Source organism: Aspergillus undulatus (assembly GCF_047715775.1).
Source record: "Aspergillus undulatus strain CBS 261.88 unplaced genomic scaffold BDV17scaffold_30, whole genome shotgun sequence".
NCBI lineage: Eukaryota > Fungi > Ascomycota > Eurotiomycetes > Eurotiales > Aspergillaceae > Aspergillus > Aspergillus undulatus.
Genome location: NW_027396634.1, coordinates 84,806 through 101,554, shown reverse-complemented (window position 1 = coordinate 101,554; position 16,749 = coordinate 84,806). Strand labels below are relative to the sequence as shown.

The 16,749-nt window shown below is 51.8% G+C and overlaps 5 protein-coding genes across 5 annotated transcripts; 3 read left to right on the top strand and 2 right to left on the bottom strand.

Moving 5' to 3' along the window:
• Positions 1-143: 143 nt before the first annotated feature.
• BDV17DRAFT_282325 (uncharacterized protein) lies at positions 144-4,180 on the bottom strand (the record flags this gene model as incomplete). The annotated part of the gene is made up of 8 exons (XM_073760179.1): positions 144-791; positions 828-2,378; position 2,672; positions 2,962-3,453; positions 3,510-3,592; positions 3,649-3,766; positions 3,824-3,861; positions 3,938-4,180. The coding sequence occupies 8 exons, from the start codon at positions 4,178-4,180 to the stop codon at positions 144-146; spliced, it is 3,174 nt and encodes a 1,057-aa protein (XP_073614704.1).
• A 1,077-nt stretch (positions 4,181-5,257) lies between these two features.
• On the top strand, positions 5,258-7,555 carry BDV17DRAFT_265326 (phosphatase PAP2 family protein). The gene is made up of 3 exons (XM_073758161.1): positions 5,258-6,269; positions 6,330-6,864; positions 6,924-7,555. The coding sequence occupies exons 1-3, from the start codon at positions 5,880-5,882 to the stop codon at positions 7,334-7,336; spliced, it is 1,338 nt and encodes a 445-aa protein (XP_073614703.1). The 5' UTR covers positions 5,258-5,879; the 3' UTR covers positions 7,337-7,555.
• A 999-nt stretch (positions 7,556-8,554) lies between these two features.
• On the top strand, positions 8,555-11,014 carry BDV17DRAFT_113212 (PWWP domain protein). Its single transcript, XM_073753891.1, has 5 exons — positions 8,555-9,042; positions 9,168-9,639; positions 9,704-10,064; positions 10,119-10,335; positions 10,388-11,014. The coding sequence occupies exons 1-5, from the start codon at positions 8,877-8,879 to the stop codon at positions 10,987-10,989; spliced, it is 1,818 nt and encodes a 605-aa protein (XP_073614702.1). The 5' UTR covers positions 8,555-8,876; the 3' UTR covers positions 10,990-11,014.
• A 120-nt stretch (positions 11,015-11,134) lies between these two features.
• On the top strand, positions 11,135-11,663 carry BDV17DRAFT_113207 (uncharacterized protein). Its single transcript, XM_073753890.1, has one exon. The coding sequence runs from the start codon at positions 11,280-11,282 to the stop codon at positions 11,568-11,570; it is 291 nt and encodes a 96-aa protein (XP_073614701.1). The 5' UTR covers positions 11,135-11,279; the 3' UTR covers positions 11,571-11,663.
• A 2,898-nt stretch (positions 11,664-14,561) lies between these two features.
• On the bottom strand, positions 14,562-16,712 carry ppmA (type 2C protein phosphatase PTC7). The gene has a single exon (XM_073758160.1). It carries the CDS (start codon positions 16,079-16,081, stop codon positions 14,738-14,740), a length of 1,344 nt encoding a protein of 447 aa, XP_073614700.1. The 5' UTR covers positions 16,082-16,712; the 3' UTR covers positions 14,562-14,737.
• Positions 16,713-16,749: the final 37 nt, after the last annotated feature.

Genomic DNA, 16,749 nt, shown 5'->3' with positions numbered 1-16,749 from the left:
CCCATCAACGCCAGCTATATACATTCCGTCGAAAACCTTTTATTACAGACAACAGGAACGCCAAAAATCCCTAGTCATAACATCATAAACCCGCATCAACCGGCTCAACCGGCTCAACTACCCTTGAAAACGATAAGTCGTATCTACGACTCATCCCAAAGCCCAAAAGCCGGAAAATCCTCCGCCATATACAAAAGCCCATTATCCGACAAAAGCATATCCGAGAGCGGCGATGGGCCGCCGCCGGGTTCGAGTCCTAGACCGCCAGCGCCAGAACCAGAAGGCATGGTATTTCTACCACCGGGGGAGAATCCGATTGGTATCCCGGTTGTTGTTAGGGTCGAGATTGCGGAGTCGCACGGGAGGGCTCCTGTTGTGTTGGTGTTGGTGTTGGTGTTTGCCACGCCGCATAACGCGTCCCAAATGCTGTTGTCGTGGGTATTGGGGGTGAATGTTGTTGTTGATGTTGATGGTGGGAGGTGTTGTTGTTGTTGCTGCTCGGGTGGCTGGTGAGGTTGAGTTTGAGGGGTGGGGTTTGAAGGGGCGTGTTTATCTGGGGATGCAGATAGGGTTGACGGGACGGCTGCGTCTCCTGTCATTTCATTAAGCCGGTGGCAAAGTTGCGTAGACGGGTTTGTATCTAGTTGTGGTGAAGACGCCCGATCATTTGCTGGCCCGACCTGCCCAACCTGCCCAAAGAGCTGATCGACCTGTCGACTGCGGCGTTCCATCCATGTGCGGCTTCGGCGGGACATGTACTCGGCTACTGCGGCGCGGAGGTACTTGACTATCTGAAGGAAGCGACACGAGTGCGGGTCATGAGGGACGAAGAGTTCAAGGAATTTCTCTGCTTTGCTTAGACCTTCTTCGAGCGGAAGGAGGTTATCGTAGTCGGCGAAGAACGCGGCGCCGAGCACGACTGCTGAATTGAACACGGAGTTGATCAGGAACGGGAGCCTGCGCGGTAGAGTTTCGTATTTGGAGAGCCCGTCTACGGTGTCTAGACCACGAAGGGCGGAGTAGACGCAAGCGTCGGCGAAGAGGGAGAGGCGAGATGTACCGTTTCTGGCGTCGGGAGCTCCGGTGGAGTCTTTCTTGTTTCTCACGTACTGTGATACCCAGAATATAAGGAATGGGCGAGTCAAGAGGATGATTGACCAGTAATATGATCCGAAGACATGAGCAGCAGCCAGACTCTCCCCAATTGCTTTGGACTCCAGGCGTTCTGTTTGCATTTGTAGGAAATTAGGTAAATTCCTGACCCATGTGCGATGTTGATTTGAGATGTTCTCTGCAACATGGATTGAAACGACCTGCCGCATATACACCTCTGTGAGGACTCGGTCAAAAATGCGACCCAAGGCTACTACAGTCATGGATAGCTGGTCCTGAGGTAAGCCTGATCCTCTTCTATAAACTTCGTCCTCTCGCGGGTCATAGTCAAAATCTGATGTGGCAGGCGGACGCCCCAAGGACGCAGCTAGGAATAAGTCCATCATGCGAAGGCTCTTCCATACCCGCTCTCGAGCCCTTCTTTCTCGCGCAGTAAACAGTGAATTTGCATCTTCTCGGTGGATGCCCACTGCGTATGCAGCGCGTAATGCGATACCAAGGTTCATGAAAGCGCCGTTTCGGCGACAAGCACCCAGCATGTACATGGATATCAAGATATAGGACTGGATGGTGTATAGACTGGGAGTCTCGGTAAAGGCGGAGAAAGCCAGTTGCCGGCCGCTGACAAAATACTGCTCAGCCAGAGTCTGATTCGTGTCTGATACCTGAGCGCCGATAGCGAGGACAAGATAGAATATCGAGCTAACCGTGTCCTCGTCACCCGATGGATTCCCAATCCAATTGGCAAGCCGCGGGTGAAATTCCTCAAGATCAAAGAGGTCTAGCAGCGGGTTGGTAGCCAGGACGTACTGACGAGCAAGCCGCTGCGCCTCCTCATTGCTCGGAGGTTCTATCAACGGCCCGCTCTGCGTAATCGTACTGCTTTGGAAAGCCTCCAGCATGGAGTGCCGCGAGGTATCCTCCGTAAAGTCACACCGTCCAATCGACAACGACACGATTCTCCGGACACTCTGCAGAAACGACAAGCTAGCCGAGTCTCCAATATACATAAACTTCCCCTGCCCATCCCGAAGCAACCGCGCAACCTTCGGCACGGGCGCCGCCCCATCCTTTCCGTCTCCAACTTGTTGTTCCAGATTGGCGCTCGTATCCTCCAGCGAATTGAGCAGGTGATCCATGGCCGTTCGCCGCTGCGGAGTGGACACTAGGTGTTCGCTGAGCAGCATCGTTTCCTTGGTGTCATTGCTAGGACGGAGGGATCGAGCAGGTTTGTCGGAGAAATGGCATTCCGCCTCTTTGCGACGCTGGACGCATATCGTGCATGGCTGCTCCCCGTTGCATTTTTGTTTCCGTCTCTTGCAGCTGTCGCATGCTCTCCGGCACCGGAGGCGGGCCCCGGGTGCTGTGCTTGCTCGAGGCATGCCGCCCGTGAGGTCTTATGCACGGTTCGAGCGGTCGAGTCAAGATTCAATGCGTCGTCGCGGACAGGTATGCGGACGGGGGACCGATGCGGGGAGTAGGTGCGCGAGGTCGGGGATAGGCCGATTTGGCTACCGTGGAGGGACAGTTGAGCATTTCTCACAGGAAAAGCCGTTACACTATCGTATGTCACACATTGAGGGAGGTTCAGTTAATGAAGCAGAGTTGCAAGCTGTGCTGAACTGCTGACGCGATTGGAAGTGGTCGGCTTCCCCAGATTGTGAAAGGCTTGGCGGGGTGCCTGATGATCGACATATGACACCTCAGGCACCTCAGTCCTGTCAACCCTGCAACTTTTCTTTACGTATGTACACTTACGAACACAATCAGAAAATTCATTGCGTGCTAATTCAATCTGCGCTGAATAATATAGGATATTTCCATGATAACTTAAATATAACCCCTTACTCAGGGCGGAACGACACAATCCGTCCGAACGTATCTGCAGTACCCCAGATGCCATGGCGCAACCCAGACAGCTGAACAATCTGGCTATGGTCGACAAACAGGTTGACGTCAATGCCGAACTCCCTCATGTACCAAGTATAGACCTGAGGGTCGGCAGCCTCAAACATGACACGCTCAGGCGGCAGCTCCTTCATGATCTTCGAGACCACATCCGTCCTCCACGACTTGACGTTCTCTGTGATTCCTTCAGACTCGATCATCAAGCGCTCCACACCTGCATTCAAGAACTTATGTCCCAAGTTCACCAGCTTCCCAGGGTCGGATGTACCCAGAGATTCGAGTCCAGCTGCCGATGTGTCGCCGCCGGCTCCGAACTGGATACCTAGCTCGGGCTTTGCCTTGAGTCCGTATGAGTGGACTTTGTCGACGAGGCGGAGCCAGTCTTCCTCGGGGATTGAGAGGAATCCGGATGAGAGTTCAATCACATCAAACCTGCGAAAAAAAAAAATGTCAGACTAGATTCGGCCGTGAGAGTGGAAGTTAAGTACCCTAGGTCTTTGCATTTCGAAAGATATTTGTCAAAGACCGAGTTCGGGTCTGGGTGTGTGAGGAGATGCTCGGCCCATCCGCCCTGTACAAAATAATGTAAGTAAGCAAGCTTCCGCTGACTATCGGGGCAACACCCACCGTCGAAACGTAGACGTTGTGTTCGTGCGCAAGGTCGATCAACTCCTTCAATGGCTTCTCCGGGAACAGTGAGAAAGAACCACCAGCGAATTTGAGCCCATCTACATGCGTGCCCATCCTGCGATTGTCAACATCAGACTGACCCCTTTCTTCTCAATTCCGATCCCAAACTTACGTTTCAAGAACATCAGCGAGATATCTCTTGCCCATCACCTATACCACAACCACAAATTAGCCCCGCTGCTTCCGTACCGCTGCGCTCATCAGCAGGAATTGCACCAGCACATACCGTATAGTAAGGTCCTCTGATCTCAGTCACGCCCTTGGATCTAGGCTTCTCGGGTCGAGGGTTCGAGCGTGCAAAGCCGAATCCCTTGTTCTTGTCTTGGAGCATAGGAGTTACTGTCTTCGCGGAGGCAGCAGGCGCCGTCGTCGATAAGCCCTTGGTCCATACTGTCGGTGCGGCGGCCTTTTGGAATGCTGTACCGAGAACTTTTTGCGAGGGGTTGGTTCGGGTTATGGGGGCGAACATCGTCGTGTTTGGGTTATATGAGGACTTAGGAGGTGGTGGTTAGAGGAAATGGTTATTCCAATCGGTCGTCAGGTCTAGATTAAGGTGATTTGACATTGAATATATTGGAATGATAATTGTGCTAAAGGAGTGGTTGGTATATGAAGCTTAGCATTGCTTCCGGTGGCATCATCAGTACATCATATATTTCCTGATGGGGTAAGTATATTCGTGCGAGATAGTCAGGAGAGTAGCTCAGCTAGCTTTCCGACCCCCGTTACTCTGTAGATAAAGAGGCTCTCTGTAGTCATAAGAAGTGAACTATGAAGTCAAGCTGCTGAATGATATATGGGTGATGTCATAGTCCAAATCAGATAACAGCTTTGTTTACGCCAGCACTTTTGCTATTGATATAGACAAGTATGTTGGAGGGACTTCTGTCGTTAATAATCGGACATACAGAGATCGCGGTAAGCCTCTAACTCCATAGTTCCCAGAGACGACCTGGGGAGCTGTACTCCAATCTATGCAATTCATAAAATTGTGCAAGCGATCTTCGGAGTTCGGAATTTCGGAGGCTAGTTATCCGGTCCGGTTCTATCTTCCGGCGCCGAGTACGAGACGCTCACCATTCTGCTGGAAATGGTGAGCTTCGATTCAAGCTTATGTATCGAAAAGGTATCATTTCCGAGGGCTGGAACTGCCACTAATCAGTAGTGCGCTTTGAGTGTGGCAGACTGCACTCCTTATCATCTGTGTGTCTCCATCAGAACTCGTGTCTTGGTACCGAGGGAGAGTTGGGTACGAATTCGAGCACCTGCCAGGCAGCAGGGTAGATCTGCCAATTACCAGTGCAGAACTCCGAAGCTCGCAGAGCGATTGGATTGAGCGAGTTGCATGCCAAGCCAAGGGCTGTCCAGGATGATGCAGGACAAGCTGACCGGGCCAACCGCTAGCAGCCCTATCGCTCGTCCACGGCTCCAGCTGATCTCCGGACTCCACTTCGCGCACGACCTCCTGCCACAATTGGCGCTACGTGGATCTTTATCTATATCGTTGGCTGTTAATGTTTTGCTGGGTTTTCACCGGCGGCTCGGAAATTGCAACTGCTCACATTGACCATGGATGATGCTCTGCAACGTGCTCGATGGCGGCGCTGAGAAGCTCAAGGCAGCTCGCGGTACAGGAGCTCGGTCACAACCCAGGGAGTAATAATGCAGCTCCTTGCTCATCCCGGGCGGACCGGCTTGTGCCCTGTTTGGCAGGCCGATTTGCAACGGATGCTTCCAAGGTTTGTTGATTGCACAGACGCCTTCAAAGGCGACCCCGCCCAGAGCTCCGTCTGACCATGGCAGAGCTTGGTTCTTGACAGGCTGACTACAAATACTCGCGTGCCCACAAATAGAGAAGGAACTAGCAGCGCTCCGTGAGTACTATTACTGCCACTTCTCTCTCTCTCTCCTTATCTCCCTCCCGTGCTCGCAAGCATCATTATTCGGTTACCTACATCGTCCACAAGCCCAGGGTCAGCGGCGGCTTTGTTTGTGCCAGACGTGATGCCGCTTGGGTCCATCCGTTCCTAATCCCGACATTTCCTTGCGGTTCTATTTTCCTGTCGCCTCACGTCACGCACTCGCTTTTGACTTTAGTCTCGACACCCCTTTTTCCAAGGTTGCTGGTTCCAACCTAAGGTCAGACTGCCATCTTCCAGGAACGCACCATGGGAGTAGGGGCCTTCTTGGAACCGTTGGTGGTCATTATCCTGCTTTTCGGTGGAACTTGGATTAATCGCACTGCTGGCTCGTTCTCTTGCTTCCGTCGTACTCGTCGCAGGTCTCCCGATCGCTTTCGCGGAGCGTCGCCGGATTCCATCGAATCAGGCCTTTCGTCTCCCTCGCCCAAGGATGGCCTCTTGAAGGACCGATCTCTGTCGCCGTCCAGCTCTCCTTTAGGACATGAAACATGGCGCAAACGACCAGTGGGACTACTCTCATGGGGTTGCGAAGTCACCTCCCCGAACACTGCTGTCTTTCAAGACCGTCTCCTCAGCCGTTTGCTACGGAAGTTGCCTTTTCTGGCTGAATGTTGGTATTGGGCGCTGGTCTACTGGGTATGATTCTCCCCTCGTGTTCTCAGTTTGGGTAGTACGGAGCTAACCTTGTCTGAAAAGACATACCAATTAGGAAGAGCGTTCACGGCCGTAACCCTACAAGAAGGAACCGTCGACGTGGCGAGGAAGCATGCGCTGAAGCTTATCGAGATTGAGCAGGCTATCGGATTGTTCTGGGAAATTCCGATCCAGCAATTCTTCCTCCGACACCCTTTGCTTATGAGATGGACCAACTGGATATACTCCTTTATTCATATTCCTGGAACGATCGCTTTCCTAGTCGGTTTATATTACTACACTATCACTAGAAATCGCTACGGCGAATCTCAAGCGGGAAAACCTCGAGGCATCAAGAGTGGCTCGCCGGCCGGACCGCTTCTGTATCAAGCTCGTCGACGAACACTGGCCGTTTGCAACCTCCTCGCATTTGTTGTGTTTACCTTATGGCCTTGTATGCCGCCGCGCCTGCTGAGCGATGAGAATGTACCAGGGCCCGAAGGAAAGTTGGCGCGCAGTTTTGGTTTCGTGGACACTGTGCATGGAGCTAAAGGTGCTGGCAGTGTCTGGACCCAGAACAGATTTTGTAACCAATATGGTGAGCAGGCCTCCCGTTTTCTTCCATCGCTTATGTGCTTACCTGCTTTGCTCCCACAGCCGCCATGCCCTCCCTGCACTTTGGTTATTCTCTCATGATCGGACTTACCATCATGACAATTCCATTGCCTGCTCACCATCGCCTGTCGACTCGAGTCCGCATCGGTCCTGTTGGGGTCCAGATTCCGTCAAAATATCGTCTGGCCTGTCTGCTCCTTGGCTTCGCTTACCCGTTCATAATTCTTGCCGCGATTGTCGCAACTGCCAACCATTTCGTTCTGGATGCCGTTGCGGGTGCGCTAGTCTGTACTCTGGGCTGGAAATTCAATGGGGTTCTTTTGAACTTGATACCTGTTGAAGACTACTTTCTTTGGGTGGTTCGGATACACAAGCCGGAGCCAGCAGGAATGGCAGTGTCGGATGATGAAGGATGGCTTGATGGTGAAGAGGCTGAGTGTGCTTCCTTCACCTGAAACCGTGGGATTGTCCAGCTAGGAAGTCGTATGCCGCTTTTTGGTCTTTGACGATACTCTTCTCTCCATTAGCATGGCTGTCATGTTCTCACCTTGGGTGATTCTCCACCACCTGACACATATCCTTAGGGCTATTTTTCTGCCCTATCTTTACGAAGCAATCTGTATAATTAGTCGCCGCATAGGACTATCTAATACCATGGACATCAGTACTGAGAACGTGCTCATTTAATTCGCCGCGCTTGTGGCTCCGTAAAATACGTCTTGTTGCTGTAGATGGTTCATTGTAAGGAGTGGTTTGTTCCACATACATATAGTGTTTCTGCTATCCATGAGCAATGCGAACGCCGAAAGAAAATGTCGTAGGGTAGACGTAAAAAATGGCTGTGACATGGGCCCTTAGAATGATGCGATTAATCAAGACAGTCAAACAGAGATGCCCAGTGTCCGCAGGAAGCCGCCGCTTACATTCGCATTCCCCAGTGATGAGCTGTGTCGACAGTCGACCAGTTCCGTCATTTCTCCCGCCAACATCAACGCTCGCGTTCACCTTCTAGAGGATAACAAGGCACCTGCGACCAGGCTAGTCTGCTATTCGGGTGAATCCTTGAGGTCGTCACTGGCAATTGCGGGGTCTAACAACTTCTCCGCCGCCACTCAACTGCCTGCGCAAGCCCTGACAACCCGACTTCACTGTGGCAATTGGTATGCGATTGACTTCCCGTATAATCAGGAAACAGCTAACTAATTATAAAGACAGGTATCCGGTTTGGCAGAATTGACTTGTCGCGACTCTTGCTATCTCTTGATTGCTTCCTACACGCGTCTGCAAAGTTACGCGTCGCTGCGTCGCGAAAGACCTGAGTCTTCAAACAATTAGATCAACCTGCCGGTGCGAAACTCCGACAGAACTACGCGCTTTGTTCTCCATCGATACAGGATTGACTGTCCGCAAGTGGTGTGCAACGTCGCTTTGTAGCTTCTCCGCATTCTGAAGGGGCTGGAAAATCATCTGCCGCCCAGACCGCGACAGGTTTCATCGTCCATCGTTGCAACACATCTCCTTCCCGTTTTCATCACGCCCTGGTACACCTCATAAGTGTCATCGGGTTGAGGCTACAGCACTGTTGTTGCTATTTCTCGAGCGCTATTGCTACGGGCCCCTGCCGTGTAAGCGTTGTACCCTTGCTCGCGGAGCTCGCGCTAACTCCTTAGCAGAGAAATTTCTGATCAGTCGAGAATCGAGCGACCTACGTTGAGAAGGAAGAAGCGCAGCATCGCATCTGCGTTGGTGATAAATTTGTGCTGTTGCTGTGGTCGATTGTTGCGTCATTTACGGGCAGCGAGCTTCCCTTTTCCCCCAGTGCAACGCGTTGTCGACTTCCCGCCTCCCGGCGTCGCGACCTTCTCCACCACTTTCTCTCCCGCCGAAAACCACCTCGACCTTTCAACCATCTCCGGCAGGAAGGCCTTGGCTTCATTCTCATCAACCAGGACCGTCTCTGCCTCTCTAATACATTATTGAGCTTCGCTGCGAACCATGGCTGAGTCCAATACCACTTCCTCGGCACCTGGCCCCGACACTGCTGAGGCGCCTGTTGAGCGCGCTCCTGCGGATGTCAAAGCTACCCCCCAAGAGTCAGCGCCAGAGCCCACCAAGGAGAACGCAGATAAGGACGCCAATGGCGCGGAGGAAAAGCCTGCTGGTAAGTGCAGTTCAAACTTACTCTTGGTCTCCTGTCTGCCGCTGGCGTATCGCGCATCGCGTGTACCTGTGTTGTACCCGTCACCTGTATCGGGCGACTTGGCTAACCTGTCGTTCCTCTCACAGAAAGCGCACCCGCCCAGGACGAAAAGAAAGAATCGACCGATGAGGCCGCCGAGAAGCCCGACACAAATGATGCCGATGCTAAAAATGCCGAGGAGGGTGCTGCTGCCCCTGCAGAGTCTGAGCCTGCCGCCGCCCCGGCAGCCAACGGCACACCTTCATCAAACAAAAAGTCATCCTCCAAGCGCAAGTCTACGGGCGGAGACACCAAATCCAAGCTCAATCGCAAGAAGTCGATGACACGCATCACCCAGCTAGATGCTAAGGCTGGCGAATACTACCTTGCGCGTCTTCGCAGCTTCCCTCCGTGGCCGGCTATTATTTGCGACGAGGAAATTCTTCCCCAGACTCTCTTGCAAACGCGTCCCGTGACGGCCGCGCGAAGCGATGGAACCTACCGCGAGGACTATGCTGATGGCGGCAAGCGTGCTGCCGAGAGAACCTTCCCCGTCATGTTCCTTCAGACGAACGAATTGTACGTGCTTCTTTTCTATGCGGACTTTCTTAGATGGTTGGCGCTAATGCTAACATGACCACAGCGCTTGGATCCCTAACACCGACCTTTCACCTCTTGACCCTGCTACCTGCCAAGATGTATCGGAGAAGGGCAAGTCCAAGTCACTCATCGCTGCTTACCGCGTTGCAGCTGAGAACAACGACCTTGAACACTTTAAGAACATGCTTTCAGACCACCAAGCCGCCATTCAACAGGAAGAGGAAGAGCTGGAAGCCCAAGCTGCCGCTAAAGCCGCGGCCAAGGCTGAAAAGGAGGCCAAGAAGAGCAAGCGAAAGAGCATGCAGATCAACGATGATGTGAACATGGAAGATGCAGATGAGGACAAACAGCCCAAGAGCTCTAAGAAGAGAAAGAAGGATGCCGAAGCTGAGAGCGAGGAGAAGGTGAGCGGCGTCATTCTTGACCTACTGATTTGATCCTAGTTAACATCTCTCTAGGCCGCTAAGACACCCAAGACCGGTACCAAGCTGAAGCTCACAACCCCGAAGAACCCAGCGGATGAGAAGAAGGCCTCTGGCTCCAAGGCCAAGAGCGCGAGCAAAAAGGGCAAGAAGCCCGCAGCTAGCGACGACGATGAGGAGTCTCGCCCCGTGTCCAAGGAGCCCGAACCGCAGGTAAACCTCGAGGAGGCCAAGAAGAAGCGCGAGCGCGAAGGTATGGTCTTTTCACCGCCAGCGCGAATGTGAAATTAACATTTGTTTACTAGTTCTCTTCGTCCGCCACCGTCTCCAGAAGGGTTTCATCTCCCGCGACCACCCTCCCAAGGAGGAGGAAATGGCCCAGATGTCGACCTACTTCAACAAGCTCGAGAAGCTCAACGACCTTGAAGTCTCCATCATCCGCGAAACCAAGATCCACAAAGTCCTTCGCATGATCATCAAGCTCTCCAGCATTCCCCGCGACGAGGAATTCAACTTCCGGAAACGCGCCCTCGATATCCTCTCCAAGTGGAAGAACGTCCTGGACTCTGACCGCGGCACCCCTAGCCAGGACAAGGAGAAAGATGAAGCCAGCAACGATAAGAAGTCCAAGGCTAACGGCGTGCACAAGGACAAGGACGTCGAGAAGGACGACGACACTAAACTCGACACCCCGGATCAGGATACCCCCATGCCTGACGCTGAGAAGGAAAAGACCGAGGAGACGCCAGCGCCTGGCAAAGACGAGGCTGCAAAGAAGGTAGAGCCCGAGGCCGCTGGCGAGACGGCAGAGAAGGGTGACAAGGAGAAGGAACCAGAGACGGAAAAGGAAAAGCCAGCAGAGGAGAAGGAAAAAACAGAGAAAAAGACCGCGGAGGCTGCGGCGTAAGCCAGCGCCATCTACCTACCCTCACCACTAATCAACGAACAAATAAATATCTAGCTGCGATGCATTACACGGCATGGCAATTCTTGGTTGGTACCTGATGTGATGCGATGCGATGTGATGCGCGGCACTCCAGTATCCTCGCTAGTTTCCTTTATTATCTCTCTTCTCTCTGTATGCGCTCGAGTTCCAGCCCGCTCTAGTCTCGCTCTTCGCTTGTCTTTATTCTCTTCCATTCCGTTGCAACCCGGGTAGTAAGTCTAGTCTCAATATCTCTGCAGTCTTATCTTTGTATGTGTCGCGCTTTCTTGCTATGTTATGTTACTTTATCCGATCCAGTTTATCCGTCTACCCTGCCTCAAGTTAGTATGTCACCTTTACCTTGCAAGTCTTACGTTTCCAGTATGGAACCACAACAACTGTTCATTATTTATTGTCTTTATTATATACTCGCTCTCAAAGCTCCGTTGTTAGTCCTAGTTTCATTTAGTCTCTCTGACTGCTTTTCAGAGTTTCAAGTCCAAGTTCCTTTTTTGGTTTCGGATACGATACGAAAGAGAATCTCATGGAATGCCCGTGAATGAATATGTTACGCGGTAGTTTCAGAGCACTTTTATCTAATAAAAGCTTTCTTTGACCGAGTGTCTACTGCAATGGTCCTCAGAAGCCGCGGAAGAGAATGAAGATTGTAATGGCCATTATGCACCTCTGTATCAGAAAATCATAGATTATAATAAGGCATGAATCTAACATCAAGAAACAACACGCCATGTATCTGCTCCAGTGGACGAGTTCGTTTCCCCAATCCCAGCAGCTAGCCAGTCAGCCTCCAAGCGAAAGACAAGGAACGACAAACACAACAAAGAGAATATCTCTGGATGAGACTCTTCTGTTCCATCTTATTCACCTACCTTTCATATTCCAAATAAACCAAGTTACGGACGAGGTCTGCCTGAGGGTGAGTTGTCTATACTTACCGGCTTTCCATCCTTTCTGCCGATGAGACTAGCGGCCACCCAGCCCCAATGCGCTTTGGGGATATCTACAGCATCTAGTATAGAAGCTGTAGCGGCTGCAGCTAGGGCGCCTGGGGCTGGCTCAAAGGGCGTTCTGGTGGTGTTTGTAGAAATATCCATTCTTTTCGTTCGAGATTCGGTTCATGACCACGCAGCGAGGGAAATCCGTGGTGCTTTAATAGGCCGGGTCGTTATTCTTTGAATCAATGAAGCGTTTGGGAACTTCATTGAAGGCATGAGTTAGTGAAGGACCTCAGAGACGGTTGTAGGAAACGAAAACTGTACCAGAATTAGATGACACGTTGTGAACAATGCAATCATTCTTTGAATTGGATGATTCTTTGCGAGCATCAATCGGTGTACCGGTGGCAGTTGCTTGGTCTTGGTAGCGTGCACAAAGTGTCGGTTCCGTTACAAGTAAAGAGCAAGGGGTCAAGGGCTTCTTGGAAGAGTCCTCTTGACAATGATCACGGAAAAAGAAGAGGTAGGGGAGGAGGGTGGGAAGGGGGAAAAAAAAAAGATAGGGAAAGGGAATGAAAAAGAAGAACAGAAAACCGTGGAAAATGCGTAGGCTTGCAATACTTCCAAGGATGCGTGTAGCCATTCCCCTTCTAAATTCCAAGTTTGTCCATCCACCATCTTCCACCCTCCCCTGACCGTCTCTCGAGCTCACCCAGCATCTCCTCAACCTCTCGCTTCATGTTTGGTGAGAGTGTGATTTGTCCATTGCGCGCCTCCACATCATAAACAAGCTCCACTGTCGCCCTGGCCCGTCTATCCTTTTCGTCATCGTCCTGACTGTCGCGCATACTTCGTATATAGGTAGCAACTAAGTCTGCGTAGCTTGCAAATCATTTTGACCCAGAGCTGCTGAAGCCATTGACGAATTGGTAAAATAATTCCATGTATGGTCTTAGCCACTAACACTTTATCACAATGTCAACAATCAGTAGTACGAAATAGATAATTTTCCGTGTTCACTCACACCAAACAGTGGTACCAGCTCAATGAGAGGGTGGTTATTGACCTGCGAGCTGCCAAAGTCAACGGGGTACTCAATTGCTAGTCTTTGTCTGATCAAGAGTTGTAGCCAGCCTCGAATTGCTCGGTTTTCCGAGCCGTGCGGGTCGCTCGTAAAACACAAAAATTGACTGTTAGAGAGAACAGGTCAGTGCAATCCTCCACACATGCACTTTTGCGAGCTAGGTATCAGACCTCGAAGGTTCGGCCTATTGTATCCTGACCGGTGGCGCAATTACCAATGATATACACTTTCGTGTACATAAGCTCATAAGTAACCTCATCGCGTGCGCGTCATCCATGGCTTGCACTTGATCTCTGAATAGTTGAAGGGACATTTCAGTTGAGTCTTGATTTCCGGGTTGGCTTTCGGGACCCTAGAGCCATCTAAGGAACAGGGGTTACCACGAGATGCAGATGAAGAGAAGGGGTGTGCATGGAGACTCATAACCTTTTCCGAGCTGTCTGTCCTTCAAACCGGGCTGTTTTATGGAGACATTTAACAAAGGAGCAGGACTGCATGTCTCTGTGCCTACCCAATGGCTTCATGGGCGCATGTCTCAACCAATATCCGGCGACTTGAACCCCGTGGTGCCTGGTAATGTGCCTGATTCTGTGCGCCAGATCATCTAGGCAACTATAAGGAACTGCACTGGTGCAGTTTCTTTCTATCACCGTTGTCGTACAAAGAAAGAAGGCCCCGTCTCATGAGATGGCTGGGAGGAAGAAGCAGGGGAAAACTTCTGGAACATTTCGCCTGGATCGGCTTTTCATCTGGATAGAACGAAGCATCTGGCACTCTTTGTCAACTGCAGGAAGACCCACTCTCATGGACCAAGGCCATGATTGATTCCACTGGTCGATTCTCCGTCTTGCGGTGTTGTCAAAAAGCAAAAGTCAACAGACAACAGCAAAGAACCCCTAACTTTAACTTTGCAGGGGCAATGTGGGTGGATCGCCTGCCTAATTAGCGGTCTTCTAGAACACTTTAGAGAGTTTGATTACCTGTCTTAACATCAGTCTCTGCACAAACGAATGTAAGACAAGGCGTAAACAGCACCCAACTTACTCGTCTCCAACAGCTCAATTGCTTCAACGAATTGGTAAATCTAGGCTCTGTGTGTCTTGTGCCTTTGGGAAACAAATCCTGGACCCTAAATTGGAGCGACTGTACATTTTCAGAACTTTTTGTTGAGCAAGCAGCAGCTCTCTCGATTGACGACGTTGGGACATACTCATCACGTGGTTCCGGGTTGCCGTATTGGGAAACCCCGCGACTGCTTGTACCCATCCGCCCACATACTTTGTATGGCCTTGAATCAGGCACTTTTGCCTCTGTAAGGACAGTGGTAGCGAAAATGGCTTTCAAAGTATCCGTAATGATGGGCGTGTAAGCAGGAGGCGGTTGAGGATGTAGAAGATGTAGAGGATGTAGAGGATTGATGTTTTCAGTGGACCTCCGGAAGCGGGTGATATTGCCCTCTTCGCTCCTTCCCTAACAGTACTATCATCATAGATATTGAACGCAAGAAGAGAAAGTCATGGTCAGGTGAAAAATGTGCTCGCGCAGTGGAATATATCTATCGTCTATACCGGTCTGTACCTAGATCAAAAACATGCAGTTGTAATGTAACGTTCCCAAGAACAAAATGAAAAGCAACTCCTCCACTCCGCCCAAATAGAACAATTGGAACACTATAGAAGAACGCGCGTCATTATTCCTCCACAGCAATGATAACCAGAACAGCAATATCGTCGACCTTGCCTCCGCGATAGTAATCACCGGGGTAGTAGCGCTGCGCTTCCTTCGCGAACGGACTGTCACGGCGGAGATCCATGCTTGCGAGCTTCGCTTCGCCGGCAATAGAGGCTGCAAGGAGGGATTGCAGGGTATAGGTTGCGTCGTGGGGACTGGAAGCCGTAGCTGGTTTGTGATTATCATTATTAGAGGATGGTTTTGATGTAGATGAGGTTGAGGAGATGATAGAGGAGAGACCCTCCGGACCGGTCAGCCGGGCGAGGGTCTCGCGGCCTGACGGTGCGATCCCAGTAGAGGCCGTCCATGCCCCGGTGTAGAGCATCCGGCTTGTGACGAGTTTGAGGATGTCCTGGTTATTCAGGTTATCAAAGACGCCGTCTGTAGCGAGCATGAGGACGTCGCCATGCTGCATGTGGAGGTTTGTTGAGATCGCATCGCGCGGGAAATCTTCTAGAAAGGCACCGCCGAAGATGGACGCTTGTCGGCGCATGCGCGGCGGGATTATGCTGAGTTGGTAGGGGGTGTTGAAGCCGTGGGTTTGCGGGATCGAGTAGTGGTGCACTGCAGCCTGGCGGAGAAGGACGGAACCTGAGTCACCTAGGTTGGCGAGTTCAATGCGGCCGTCGTCGAGGCCTACGCCGACGGATGCGGTGCTGCCGCCTGCGCGGACTGAGTCGTCTGCCACGACGCGGTCGTAGGCTGTTTGTAGAAGAGATTTGGCACGGAGCTGCTCGGCGGGTTGGTCCCAGGCCAGTGCTGCCTGAGCCATATAGTCACAAAGAGCGTGCGAGAAGTCTGCTGGGTCGACCCGCGACTCCGCCCATCCTCCGACGCCATCTGCGACTGCGAAGGCGATCGAGTTATCGGTGGCACCAGATCGGCCGACTGTACTTATGAAGAAAGCATCCTCTCCGCTATCTGGTCGTCGTTTTCGCTTGACCGCGGGGTCTTTGGTATCGACAGCAACGCCAAGCGCGTCATGAAGCTCGGGATTGAAGTTGTAGGCATTCTTGGAAGGGGTGAATCGGCGACTCTTGCCGGACGATGAGGCCGCAACGCGGTAAGAAATGCGCGGGGTTTGTGAATGGCTTCTCGGCGTGGAATGGAAGGCTCTCGACTGTTTCTGAAGGAGGCACCAGGATGTTCGCTGTGGTTGCGGAGACCGACATTGCGGGAGGCGTCGGAGAGGTGATCGGGCTGCAGGAGACGAAACGATCCCTGTTAAGCTCTCTCGCGCGATGGCTTGTAGGCTACTGCAGGCCGAACCGCAGGCTCTACTGGGCCTGGCTGTCAAGATCATGAACAAATCGCCGGACCGTCACAGAGGGTCCTGTTCGTCTATGTCGTGATCCTCCAAGAACCGTTTGCGAACGAGAGGAGATTCAAGAGAAGGCAGAAGCCAAGGGGGCTTGTTCTATGACAATTCCCAAGTAACGACGCTCATTGAGGACACATCCAACCCTGCAACGCACTAGTATGAAAGAAACAAAAATCGTGAAGCCGAGGAAATTTCCGCAGTCTCAAGAAGCAGTTTGAGGGTCGATCGCAGTGGATTTTTCGCCGACTGTGACGTAGGAGAAGACTGCCGACCGCCTCAGCGCTGTCTCAGATGCTGCAGAACAACACGCAGGAAGAAGATCGAGAGATCGAGGAATTGTGAGTATGAAGCCGCCCTCAAAGCATCGTCATCTTGGTTCAATGGAGAGAATATGCGCGTGTAGCCGTTTGCCAGAGACTCGAGATTCGTAGCCAAATCTGCGCGGCTCAGAGGCTGACTACTGGAGGTAGACAACGCGCATCGTAGAATCGTAGAGTAGATGCTGTGAAAGCGACCATTTGAAGCTCAAGAGCCAGCAGTCGACCCGACGACGAGACAGCACATAGCTTTTCCCCAGGCCCGGCGTCTGCCGGTAGAACTGGTGCTGGAGCAGGTAGAGTTGACTTGATCGTTTTGTTTCCGCTTTTCAG

Bases quoted from the DNA above. Each gene is read 5' to 3' on its own strand.
- BDV17DRAFT_265326 (XM_073758161.1), top strand. From the start codon at position 5,880: ATGGGAGTAGGGGCCTTCTTGGAACCGTTGGTGGTCATTATCCTGCTT. The intron at 6,270-6,329 runs GTATGATTCTCC...TTGTCTGAAAAG, and splicing joins ATTGGGCGCTGGTCTACTGG to ACATACCAATTAGGAAGAGC. The intron at 6,865-6,923 runs GTGAGCAGGCCT...TTGCTCCCACAG, and splicing joins CAGATTTTGTAACCAATATG to CCGCCATGCCCTCCCTGCAC.
- BDV17DRAFT_113212 (XM_073753891.1), top strand. From the start codon at position 8,877: ATGGCTGAGTCCAATACCACTTCCTCGGCACCTGGCCCCGACACTGCT. The intron at 9,043-9,167 runs GTAAGTGCAGTT...TTCCTCTCACAG, and splicing joins CGCGGAGGAAAAGCCTGCTG to AAAGCGCACCCGCCCAGGAC. The intron at 9,640-9,703 runs GTACGTGCTTCT...ACATGACCACAG, and splicing joins TTCCTTCAGACGAACGAATT to CGCTTGGATCCCTAACACCG.
- BDV17DRAFT_113207 (XM_073753890.1), top strand. From the start codon at position 11,280: ATGTGTCGCGCTTTCTTGCTATGTTATGTTACTTTATCCGATCCAGTT.
- ppmA (XM_073758160.1), bottom strand. From the start codon at position 16,081: ATGATCTTGACAGCCAGGCCCAGTAGAGCCTGCGGTTCGGCCTGCAGT.